The sequence below is a fragment of the Macrosteles quadrilineatus genome, unplaced genomic scaffold (assembly GCF_028750875.1).
Source record: "Macrosteles quadrilineatus isolate MER2022 unplaced genomic scaffold, UCM_ALF_1.0 Scaffold_7__1_contigs__length_78375512, whole genome shotgun sequence".
NCBI classification, from domain to species: domain Eukaryota; kingdom Metazoa; phylum Arthropoda; class Insecta; order Hemiptera; family Cicadellidae; genus Macrosteles; species Macrosteles quadrilineatus.
Genome location: NW_026542600.1, coordinates 52,754,904 through 52,768,510, shown reverse-complemented (window position 1 = coordinate 52,768,510; position 13,607 = coordinate 52,754,904). Strand labels below are relative to the sequence as shown.

The 13,607-nt window shown below is 32.8% G+C and overlaps 1 protein-coding gene across 2 annotated transcripts in view; it reads left to right on the top strand.

Moving 5' to 3' along the window:
* Positions 1-3,540: 3,540 nt before the first annotated feature.
* The window catches only part of LOC128998519 (zinc finger E-box-binding homeobox 2-like), a 304,946-nt gene continuing 294,879 nt past the window's right edge, over positions 3,541-13,607 (top strand). For both annotated transcript variants that reach the window (XM_054424691.1, XM_054424690.1), the window contains exon 1: positions 3,541-3,643. In XM_054424691.1, the coding sequence (XP_054280666.1) occupies positions 3,595-3,643 (49 nt within the window). In that variant the 5' untranslated portion in view covers positions 3,541-3,594. The remainder of the gene's footprint in view (positions 3,644-13,607) is intronic.

Below are 13,607 nucleotides of genomic sequence, written 5' to 3'. Positions count from 1 at the left end.
GGGACAGGTTCAATCAAACAGACTATATTGGCTCGGATAAACCCCCTTCACCGTCCTGGGCCGAACAAAACTTTTGACCCCCCTAGAGTCTGGCGGTTACACTAATACCCTACATGCGAGAGAGAAAAATAGGTCACCTTCGCGAGTTCTATTTTTCGGGTTTTCTATTTTTGTTTTTCGATCGGGATTTAAAATAATTAACTTTCCGGACGGGTACATCACCATTATTGTTATCGCGGCTTTGAAAATTTATCCCGAAGTTGCCACGATCGGGGGACATTGTACCATAGATAAAGTATAATATCGAAATATTTAGATAATCTTGACGTTTCAACGCTTTGCTTCGATTCTGGCTTAAACAGACGTGACAATCAAGGATTAGATTGATTCAGAAGAAAATAAGTAGTAGTAAATAAGTAAAAAAGTAAAATAAGTAAATATTAATATGACTTGGATTCGAAATTCGTGATTCGATTAATAAGGATTCTTGTTTTTAACCAGTTCTACTTTTAAAACAAACTAACAATAGTTATTCTGAGATATAATACGATCCCTCCGCAACAAGGTGAAACTAAGCAGGAAACCCAAGCAAGCAAAATGTTCGAGAGAAGTAGTGTTTTCTCCCGGAAAGACATATTTTCTACAAGCGAGATGAGAGCTCAGAAACCCAAACGCTTAAAATGAAACAAAATCATATAAACCGACTAGTTTATAGAGCTTTAATTGAACCCCCGGCCTAGCGTAGTTGTCATATACAGTACCACAGAGTATGTTTTCTGTGACAGTACTGTAATGCATATTGGCACAGAATACATACTACTATGTTTTCTGTGATATTGGCCAGTTGACCGTTCCAATTATCCAGTAGGGAAAAATCCCTCGTCTAGCATTCATAGCAAGCCTTATGTATAGTACAGAGACCCTCAGTGTCCAGTGTTTGGAATGTCAATTATGAAGTTTTTCAGCGTTATCAAATGTATTTTCGTAGTTTGTTCGGTTTAAAGGCATTTCCTCATTGCAGACATATCTTGTTTGTCTCTTCGAGCTCTTCCAGTATTCAAAACTATTTTGTAATAGTTTGAAAACAGTGCACTGGCCAAGATATACTAAAATGTGCATCATTCTTAAATTTGTTTAATTTTTCTATGAGGATAAATACCAGACACAAAAATTAAACTTTAAACCGTATGCAAAAATAATGGAAGTTGCACTTTTAAAGAACAGCATTTTAATGCTAAACTAACTGAATAAAGTGTACATACTATCTAGTTATATACACAAATTATGTAAATGTACCCTTAATTTACAAAGAGAACATCAGAAGTATTAGACAGGCAGGTAGTGTAGAGTGGGAGGGGGGGGGGCTGAGGACGTTTAGACGTTAACAGTTTAACGATGTGATGTGGGAGGGAGAGAGAAACAGAGTAAAGGGTAAATGAAGGAGTCACTTAGTAAACATTGTGTCCACTCTAACATCACATCCTTGACTTAGACAAAGCCACATATACTACGAGGTAGATCAAATGCTTGTAGACAGACATACTATCTAGTTATATACAAATGATATAAATGTACCCTTAATTTACAAAGAGAACATCAGAAGTATTAGACAGGCAGGTAGTGCGGAGGGGGGGATGGGGGTGGCTGAAGACGTTTAGACGTTAACAGTTTAACGATGTGATGTGGGAGGGAGAGAGAAACAGAGTAAAGGGTAAATGAAGGAGTCACTTAGTAAACATTGTGTCCACTCTAACATCACATCCTTGACTTAGACAAAGCCACATATACTACGAGGTAGATCAAATGCTTGTAGACAGACATACTATCTAGTTATATACAAATGATATAAATGTACCCTTAATTTACAAAGAGAACATCAGAAGTATTAGACAGGCAGGTAGTGCGGAGGGGGGGATGGGGGTGGCTGAAGACGTTTAGACGTTAACAGTTTAACGATGTGATGTGGGAGGGAGAGAGAAACATTGTAAAGGGTAAATGAAGGAGTCACTTAGTAAACATTGTGTCCACTCTAACATCACATCCTTGACTTAGACAAAGCCACATATACTACGAGGTAGATCAAATGCTTGTAGACAGACATACTATCTAGTTATATACAAATGATATAAATGTACCCTTAATTTACAAAGAGAACATCAGAAGTATTAGACAGGCAGGTAGTGCGGAGGGGGGGATGGGGGTGGCTGAAGACGTTTAGACGTTAACAGTTTAACGATGGGATGTGGGAGGGAGTGAGACACATTGTAAAGGGTAAATGAAGGAATCACTTAGTAAAAATTGTGTCCACTCTAACATCACATATTTGGATTAGGCAAAGCCACTGATATTACTAGGTATTTTAAAATTGGAAGGGCAAAGTTTTTAACGAAAACATCGTTTGTGCCATATAAACTTTCACAGTATTATAAACCAAACTAGAACAAAAATGTCACCTGTACCTCATTCCGAGTGGCTCACTCATCTATGTTCCATTAAAAAAAAATGGCTACAGCTGGAACTTATAGATATATTTAGTATCTACCAGGCCTACTAAAATCTTTGACCATCTATAGAACTAGGTATCCAATGCCCATGTTTGAGTTGCGGGCAGTTATAACAGAATAACAATGGGCATAGTTAAGCCACCGTTAGCGTAATCTGATGTCAATTGCTGATTTTTGTCGAATAAATCAATTTTTTACAAACCGAAACTTGAAGCGTCCTTTACGTCATATAAAAACTATTATAGCATAAAAACTAATGGAGACTATAGAGTTTTAACAGTAGCTCACGTAAATGTGTTCCGATTGAGTTAAAAATGAATGAATTAAAAATTTACGTAGTCGGTCCATTAAATGAGATTTTATTCCTTGGTATTTAAAAGTAAACATTTTAACTGTACAGTTTTTTTTCATATTTGTCAAAAGGTTCTAACTTCTGAACTGTAACTTTGCTATTACAACTGGAAGAGAAAATATAATTAAATGACAGGTCAATCTGTGAGTACCTCACTCAACACCATTTGAATCAAAAATTGCTTAAGTTCGTCCATTTAGACTTGACGTTTAATACAGTATCTACAAATCATCAATTCTAACCACGAATATTAGAACAGAAATTGTATGGTTCATAAACATAAACAAATGACGTCCCTGAACCGAATCTTATACTAATAACATTAACATATAATTTGGAAATCGTTTGACAGTTCCAATTGAAAAATAATACACACTTGTTTATTCTGGGGCCAGTGACGTCATTTGTTTTTGTTCATGATCCATGCAGATTCAGTTCCAATATTCGTTATTCTATGAATAGAGTTTTCATTGAATTTTGTCAACACGTTCCAACCTCTTGCACCAAGTCATTCTTCAGTTAGCTGCGAAGGGTGTTGGTGTTGGTGTAGGAGGGCCTGATCGGGTTGCCGGGTTGGTCGGTTGGCCACGTCTGGAGCTTTATCAGTCGTTATCGGCGACCCCTGACCGGTGCGAGTGTTAGTGTTGGTGTGAGTGTTAGTGTTAGTGTGAGACTGTCCGTGGCTGTGTGTGGCTGTGTGCATCGAGTGACTAGTGGTGAGGTACAGAGTGTAGTGTCATGGCCAGCAGGCGGAAACCCATCTTGGTTCGACGGATATTGCAGAGAGGTACGTGTGCGTTGAAACATTAAGTGATTAGTAAGACACGTGACCATATAACTCGATTTTAAAATGTTAATGGTAAGCTTTTAGGTTGATGCTAATTTTTTTTGTATATGGCTCATATTTCCATTACAAGCCATTGTAAAAACCGAGGACAACCCCCCAAATACACAAATCTACAGTGTCACAAGAATAGTATGTATTAGCATATTTTCTACGTCAAGCTATTTATTTGTACTAGACTCAAAATAGAATGATTTTTCTGTCAAATACGCCGCCTTTAAACAAACTATTAATATACAAATTTGTACTCAGTATAAAACAAAAGTTTGAATTGTATTCATATCTTCCAAGTGTTATTTGGACCTCGCCAAGAATTGTTTAGTACACTTTGCGAGGACAAAGTGTTGTTATATGCTACTATTGCTGTTAACATATTCTAATATTTAGGGTTGGATTTTGAATTTGAGCGTAATGCAGAAATACTTGGTTAAAAACGTAGAAACAAGAATGTGTGGAAACGTTCCATAAGAATATAGCTACTACTCGTAAGAATATACTAATACTCGTACGTAAAAAGACGTGTGCAATAACTAACTTGTGAACGCATTGGAAACATTGATTGAGAACACGTTGAAATGAAAATATACATTTATTAGTTGATTGGATGCCATTCAAAGATCTACACTTTCCCAATAATTAATTCGAATGAGATTGTGAAGGAAATTGGGAGGGCGAAATCACTCAATAAAAATAAATAAAACTACTTTTTCGAATACAAAAATGTTGCGTGAATTTGAAAATTACATATCAAAAAAGCTCGAATTACAACTACTCCTTTAGTGGTTTTTAAAATCTGCTTGAGTGTCAAATTTCAGTTGTTTCTTTTTAAGTTGCACGAGTTTTGAAGAGTCATGTTCAATCGGCTATTTACAGTTGTATTTGTGCACAATATCTTGGATCTATCAAACAATTCTCCGTCATAAGATTTGTCAAAGGTAATTGAAATTACACTTATGCTGAAACTAAAGTAATTTGTCTATTTGTTCACAATACAGGACTATACATTGTTCCGAAGTTCGATATCCATACAGTTTAGCAACATCATATGATACATATTATTTGAAATTAAAATACCATGTAAATGAGTCATTTCTCACTAAACGTATAGTCTTTGAAAATACTTTAACCATAACTTAAGACTTGTTATATGTGTTTATGTAATGACTTGGATTGGGGTTTCAAATTATAAATTTTATCTTGATTCCGACTTTTCGACAGACTAATAAATAGTTCAAACCGACTGGGACAACCACATTTTAATACAGATATATATTTCCTACGTTAATTTAGAAATCACATGTATATTAGTCAATCGATTCAGCGTAATTTTTATTTTCTATAGCCTATGATATTTTCATTCCTAATAAGCTTTTATTTTTATATCGTATCGAAAAAATCCTGTATTCTTCCATAATAGTTTGTGCATTTAGATCATCGTATTAAACATTTATAAACTTATAAACAACTAGAATGAGTGGTTAATAGTTGTGGCTGGTCGGCAACCTTAAAGGCCTTATAAACTTATTATAAAAGAGGCATAAACTGTAAATTTACTCTATGTACCGTATCTTGCAAGAGACGAAGTTATCCCTTCGTAACAGGACGTCTTATCTTTTGGTGATATTTAGTGACGCAATCGACTCAACTGAAGAAGGAAATTAGAATTGTATGAGTCAGTAAATGAGGCTTCCGTCCAACTACACACTCACCAAAAATGGTCATACGTTTTCATCAAGTAATAATAAAAGTTCCGAGGATTCCTTCGTTGGTCCAATCGTATTAGTAACATCTTAAGTAGACTCACTGTGGTGAGTTTTGTAATGAGACTACAAAAAGTGTTAAGTAAATTAGCATTGACATAAATCAAGGCACTACAATAGTTATTTTATGTACAATTTTTTAAGTTGTAGAGTCTTTAATTTATTTCTTAAGGACCTAGAAGCTGAAAACTTTAACACCTAATTAAAAAGCCCAACTCTAAGAGAGATTTGTGAAGGTCTAAACCATACATGGCGATTTCTGCTGAAAAGATGACAAATAATTTCCGTTGACAAATTTCAGTGTAATAAGCACCTTTGTAGAATATATACTTTCTATATATTTGCATACTTTACCTTTGAATCAAATAATTCACAAAATTAACAGGTTCGTGTTGTTTATATTTATAAGTAAGATATAAAACAATGATTTTAAATATTGTCCTGCTAAATACATAAACAGCTGTTATAGATGTATTAAACTATTTGGCCTGTTTGGTTGATTGTAGATGCATCAGATACAATGGGAAGTAGGAAAATCAAGTTAAAATTACTAAATATCATTTAAATTACACTAAAGTGAATATCCATTAAGGGGCGATTACTTATGAAAATACAACATAAACAAATTATTAATTGGAATATCTTTATGAATATGATAGTAAACTTTTAATCGGAACTACTTTTTATGAAAATAAATTAACACAGGAAATATTTACAGCTTATGTCCTTGACTCTTGCTGATCTTTTTACCCGGTTAAGAACTACTTCAGCCCCCACCGCATATACGGTGTTTAAATGAGCTTTTTATCTGCAGTATAACGAAACAACTTTATAATTTTTTGTAAAAAGGTAAAACTGAAACAAGGGCCTCACACATTGCACCTCTCACCGTCTCGACGACACTACTTATCTGATCTAGGGCTTATCGAACTTTGAAATGAGTCAGGCCATTATAAACATTAGAACATTGACTCATTTCGTTCGTTGTCCAAACGATTCACGTCTTGAGCTTAAGTGTTTCGTGTTTTGTCACCTTATCGCCTAAAACAAATGCCAACTCTATTTCCCGTTCTATAATTGTTTAGCTAACCGATTCGTTTGGTAATCTTGTTTTTCGAATGTAACAATAGTGTTTCGATTATGTTGAATCAATGTCTTATTTTAGTTTTCTAGTTAAAGGAGTGTTATTATAATCGTCTGTTTTCATAAGGTGAAAATCTAACAGTAAATTATTACTTAGGTGTAAATCTTATTCGTAATAGGATGTAACTATAAAACACAATGGAAAAGTCATTTTATGTAAATGATCCACACTATGCATGTAATTGGTTTTAAAAGTGGCGATTTAGCCGTAAATAAATAAATTTTAAAATATTTGATAATTTCCTTAGGCAATCCAGGGTGTCCCGTATGTAATCAGCTTAACTCCAGGAATTGGTTTTATGGGTCAAAATAATAAGAAAATCAAGAATAACATTTTTTCCGACATCGCTTCGTTAACCATATACTCGCCATTTTGTTTATTTCAATTAACATTTTTATCTTTAAAATGTTTCATCCGATCATTATGAAACTTGGTATGTATGCTAAGGTAATAAAGACCCATTTTTAAACTTAAATGACTAAACAATTGCAGATTTTACAAAAAAAGACAAGACCACTTTTATTTGGCATTTTTAATTCCCTATCAAACGATACCAAGTTCAAAAAGATTGGATAAGAAGTAGCTGAAATATTACGATTTTATGTTGTAAAATGGGGTAGAAAAAGGCTAAGCTAGTCAGGTTTGCCCCATTTTACAACTAAAAATCGTAATATTTCAGCCAATTCTTATTCATTCTTGTTGAACTTGGCCAAAAGTGTTTTTTGTATATTTTTCATAAAATCAGCCATTTTTTGTATTTTAATTTGAAAAATTTAAATTGTCGCCATTTTGAAATATAATTATGAATCAAGTTGAATTTTTTTTCTAACATGGGTCTTTATCACCTTGTTATACATACCAAGTTTCGTAAAGATCGGTTGAAAAACATTAAAGATAAAAATGTTAATTCGAAAAAAAACAAAATGGTGTGTATCTGGTTAACGATGCGATTTTGGGACAAAAGTTATTCTTGTTTTTCTTTTTATTTGGCCCATAGAACCATATCCCGGAGTTAAGCTGTTTACATACGGGGCACCCTGTATATCTAGTTTAATTTGGTTGATACCTTTGCGTGTAGATTTATAGTTATAGCTACTCGCTAGAGCTACACCTATACACTATTATTATAATTACATTTTATTCACTGATACTAATACACACTTTGGGTACCTTCGTATTTTAAGCGGTGTATGTGATTGTAGAATGGAGTGAGAAAAAGCCCTTCGTATTTTTAGTGTCTAATATCAAATGTTTCTCAAACCATGATCAAAACAGCTGGTTTATTTTGAAACTATCAAAAATACTCTTCTTAGGATCGAACCGACGACCTTTCGATGGTTTAGTGTAGAATTTTAACTACTCATATATCTGTCTTCTTGAATAAATATCTCAATCTTTTAAACATGTGTGTTCCCACAGTTTATTAAATTTGCGAATTTTCACGTAAAATGTGTTATTAGAAAACATTAGACAGGGAAAGACACAGAAATAGGTCATGTGTAAAGTATCCTTAGTGAGACAGCTGTTAGGAAAATGCCTATTTACATAATACAGGTAAGTTATCAATGTGGGCTGTATACAAAAATATATGTTGTAGATCACGTAATTAAATATTAATTAAATATCTGTGGTCGTTTACAATTCGCCCTTATTATCTGACTTTTACACATCAAATTTTTTTACAAGCTTTGTTAATTAATGTGAATCTGAGTAAAGCCTTAATTTGTATGATAAGTATGGCACGTATATTCTCATATAGTAGATGAGTATATAGAATATACATAGAAGAATATTTTAATTTTGAGTCATTGACCAAAAAGTCTTAGTTAACAGGTTGTAGTCTTAACATAGGCAAAACTATTTAAGATAAAAAATTATTTCACTTTATGGACCTACATACTCATCCCACGGTTAAACGTTTATTTAAAATTCGAAAAAATCAACTAATCAACTGATCTTAATTTTAAGTTGGTAAAAATTTAGGCATTTCTTTATTGCAAATCTACAGGAGAATTTGTATTCTTATAGGAACGCCAATGTGGTTGTGAAAAGATACAATGCAATTAAAAATTAAATAAATACTACTCAAGATAGTTTTCAGTATTGTATCTGACAGTTAACTAGTATTGTTAACGTAGTTCTGAAATAATTCAAATAAGGAAATTGATTTGAATTATTGTTTGAAATCGTTTGAACTGCATTGTTATAATATTTGGTTGACGGATTCTACGTTTCACAATTCTAGCGAATAATCTTGGTTGGGTTTCATTTAACTTACAATGCATGCAAATTAGTCTTTGCTATGAGATCCCAGAAATTAACGACGACGATTTGCTTAACGGAAGTATGAAAAAAAACATTTTTGCCCCCAATTAAAACTATAAACTCGCGCTTCCAAAAATACTAAATTCAGAGTTACTTCACAATAAATAATAATCAGAAGCCTATAACTCTAAAAATTTAACTAACTGTTCTGTAACTTTCATTGTAGTGACGTGATCAATGAGAATATAATTTAAATCAATTTACATTAATAAACCTAATAAACACTCGTAACTGAACGTATGATTTTTTTATCTAGAAAGCATAATAATCTGAAATATAATTTATTCCTTGATTTTTATTTTGTGTAATAATGCATTAAGTACGTTACTCAAATTAGGTTAGTGTACTATGCTGGTACTCCATACGTATTATATAACCTTGGTTTCCTTTAGTTTTTGCCTCAGGTCAAAGTTTATCGCTCTATGAATAGTTCATTTGTCTTTTGCTACTTTGCTCATGTTTAAAAAGGTTGATTCCATGATTCAAATAATATGCCAACATTTTAGGCGTAAGAGTCAGTTGTACCTATGATAAGTACTAGGTCTACATGTAAATCCTACAACTTGGTTTATTGGAAATTATAAATCGAACTCCAAATAGGTGAATGGTGGAATGTTGGTTGAAAGAATTGTAATTTCTACCTGGACATACACACAAATACAACAATTTTGTTTTGAAAATCAACCACCCAAAATTAATCAAGGGTTAAATATTGATTGTATTGATTAAAACACCTATTTCTTACATAAATGAATGTGCAATTCAAAATAGTGTCTCAATGTTCTACTGGAAAATTCAATTTTGGTGTAGTTTATTTAAATTGAATCAACATTGTAGAACTCGTTTTTAAGTTTTAACGTTCTAAGACAATTTCGACGCAAGGATCACCTTTTAGTCAATTTCCTATAGGTAAGACCCGGGACCGATTTGTTTTTCATTGTGATGTCCTTGTTCAAATTAACCTACATACATGTATTTTCAAATAAAACAAACAATATTATACAGGGTGGCTGAAAAGTAACACACCTTAACTTTTCAACCATTTAAAATATTTGAAATCTGTTTGCAGCAACCTTCTTAGATAGTAGGGGCTACAATAATAATGGTCAGTTTTGAAAATTTTGCCCTTGGGGTAGCGGAGGTAGGGGTAGCTCAAAAATTTCAAATAACAAGTATAGTCGAGTTTGGTATCATTTTACAGGTCTTGACAAAACATGACAATTAACATAAAGAAAATAGAAATCGGACCATTTATAACAAAATGGCAGTTCAAAATTACTCTTGATAACCATTGTCTTATTAATTTAAGCTGCCATTTTGTTATTAATGGTCCGATTTATATTTTATTTATGTTAATTGTTAAGTTTCGTCAAGACCTGTAAAATTATACCAAATTCGACTATACTTGCCGTTTGAAAATCTTTAGCTACCAGACCCCCGTTACCTCTAAGGAAAATTTTTTTTAGATTGACCATAATTATTGTAGCCCCTACATATCCAAACAGGTTGCCTTAAACCGATTTCAAATATCTCAAATAGTAAAAAAGTTAAAGGGGGTGCAAGTTAAAATTCAGCCAGCCTCATGGTTATTTGGATTTTAAACGTTTTAGGGTGCCATTTTGTTATTAGCGGACCGATTTCGGTTTTCTTTATGTCAATTGTTATGTTTTGTCAAGACCTGTAAAATGATACCATACTCGACTATACTTGTTATTTGAAAATTTTGAGCCAACCCCTACTCCCACTGGGTAGTGGGAGTTTTACCCTTAAGGGTTTAACTTTTGCCCTTAAGGGTTTAAGGGCAAAAGTTTCAAAATTGACCATAATTATTGTAGCCCCTCATTGCTAAGAAGGTTGCCACAAACAGATTTCAAATACCTCAAATGGTTGAAAAGTTAAGGAGGGTGCAAGATACTTTTCAGCCACCCTGTACATTATATTGACTTGTTTTGTACACCTAATGGTTACGGAGAAAATTAATAAAAACTGTAAGTTTTAAATTCTCATGTTATTCTTATGGAGAGTAAATAAACTATAATTCACCTGTTTAGGGATATGTTTTAATAAAATTTGTCGATTTTATTTACTTTATACTAAGCTACATTTCAATACAAAACACACTACCTGAATATCTTCACTGAATCACCTTCCCTGGAGCAGCAAACCTACTCACTCAAAGTAATCCTAATTAGGCCGAATCGGAAATAAATCTAAAAGTTTTGTGGGAGTATTTTGGTAAAAATCCAACTTAGCTATATAGAAATTCGCTTATTCTACAGGTTTGCTGGGGCGGGGGTATTACTTAATGCTTACTTACTTATTTTTAAACCGTACACTATTTACTTCGTGATATTAATAAAACAAGAATAAAATAATACTATACTAAAATTCTGTTGGTAGGATATAGCAGTAATAATCTGCCTTACATATTATTGTAATTTATATTTTAGTGAGATTAACGTTTAACTCGAAATTTAGTTCAAAAATTTCCACTGTAACACTATCGATTTGGTAACAATATTGGCCTACAGGTCCTTTGTCAATATTTTACCAAAGTTAAGTGTACCATCCGTGTTAATATTTGTGTTTATTCTGATGATTGTCTTGCTAGTTTTAGGGCGTGTAATCATCTGAATTACGCTATCTAAGGCAAATAATACAGAAATTGACCCAAAAATAGGTATTACCATAAACATTTGCTAAATATCCACAGGATACTGTCCTTTATATTAAATTAGTTTTTCTAATTACTTAATAATTGTAATCTAAAATGATCGTACTGTACACTTATCGAAACGAGATAGGACATATTTGTATGTAAACTTTTTGCTTAGTTTTACCCAAGGAATCCCTACGTTAATTAAGTCCCCCTTTTTTAACACACTATATAATTACTCTCTTTTAAATATTTATGGTTTAGGCGTATGTTGGGTTTGAAGACCTAGCGATAATAGGCTACGTAATTCTATTCCGTGGGCAACTTCTACATGCACAAGGCTGCAATTTTAAAAATGTTCTATGTTTGTATTTATTATTTTAATGGCTTGTTTGGCGCAATTGTTTGTTCATTGCACAAAGCGGTGATATAGTGGTCTAAAAACCATCTAACGAGATAGAGTTATACAAAGTTTCCCAGCCGCGGCGAGTTAACAGGTTACAGGTTATCAGTGAGATAAGAGAACGGCCCAACAGCGTATATATGTAGGTTATTTATTAGTTCACGGCAGTATTTCACATATGGCGTAATCAAGGTTGAAACTCTCGTTAATTGGGCCCTTATCTTTACGTTCGGTTGTATTTTACTAAGAAACTGGCGTTAATTGGGAAAACACGCTGAGCAAGACTTTTCAAATTGAGTTCTTTGTTTAAAATGTAGCTTGAGTTTAAAAATAGGAGTTGTATGTTTTATTTTAATTTTTGTGGTCCACCTGAATAGAGTAATCCTTCCAACAAATACTATTACGTATTACATTGATGGGAAAAGTTTCAAAACTAAAAATCTGAGTGAATTGCGAAACTGTGTTGAGAAAGACGAATCAAATTATTGTGATTATTAAAAATTTGGTTTATGATGTGCCGTCAAAAAGACTCGCATTAAAGGGTTCAGCAAAGATCGTTTTATTGTTTTAACATTACTGAGAGTTCACTGTGAGAGTTGTATTGAATTTCTATTGGATGCATATTGTATTGAAGGCAAATTATACAAATAATCCAAGTATTGTTCGATACAGATTGAACTCTTTGATTATTGGTCTACGATTCTTTGAAGAACGTTGTTTGGTATAGAGTTTTTACCTATAACTAGGTTTGTATAGACCCAAAAACGGTGTAGCGAGGGCTGAACACCTTAATCTTCAGAATTGTTTAAACAGTTATAAAGCTACGGATTTTAAGTCATAAAAAGTACTGTTTGAAGAGTTTTTATGTAATTGTAAGAATACGAGTAAACATTATTTCTATTGACTAAGTTGACATTGAAATAAGAGATTTATAAACAACTGAAAATTAAAAGACTGCCCGTTCAACATGCAGGCAAAAAATACTAAGTATTTTTATCAAGATAAAGACATTTCTAAAAATGTACGAAAATCGAAACATAATAATAGTTGACTTAATAATAGCTCTTTTCGGTAGTTTGTTGCTGCAAAACGTATACAGATTGGGCTATTTATAGATGTTTGACAGTCAGTGCATATCAGTGATTCGGTTGCATAAGTAGTCAATAATATCTCTTCACGATGTAGCCGCAATCTTTGTTTTGTTGTCATCACTTATCAAAACCTTTAAGAAACAATTTATTTGCTGACCATTCATAACGTTATAAATACTCTTTGCTTTTGTATGCCTGCCCTGTAGAAAAAAAAACAACTGAGAAATTACTGGCAAAAAATGTAAACAATCTAATAAAAAATACAAAATATTTAATTTCAATGATATAATTGTGTAAAATTACCAAAAGAGTAAAAATATTATGTAAAGACCAGAAATTAAATAAAAATTTAACATTGGCTACTTTAAGTGAAAACGGTTACTTTGTCATACCGTTCGATTTCGACCAGTTACCCATGAGTTAACCGGCCATCAACGGGTCAATCTGAGGACATTACTTATTGCAAAAAGTGTCCAGTGGAAGTGCAAATATATCGATTAGTGTTTGAAGACGTATTTATATATACTG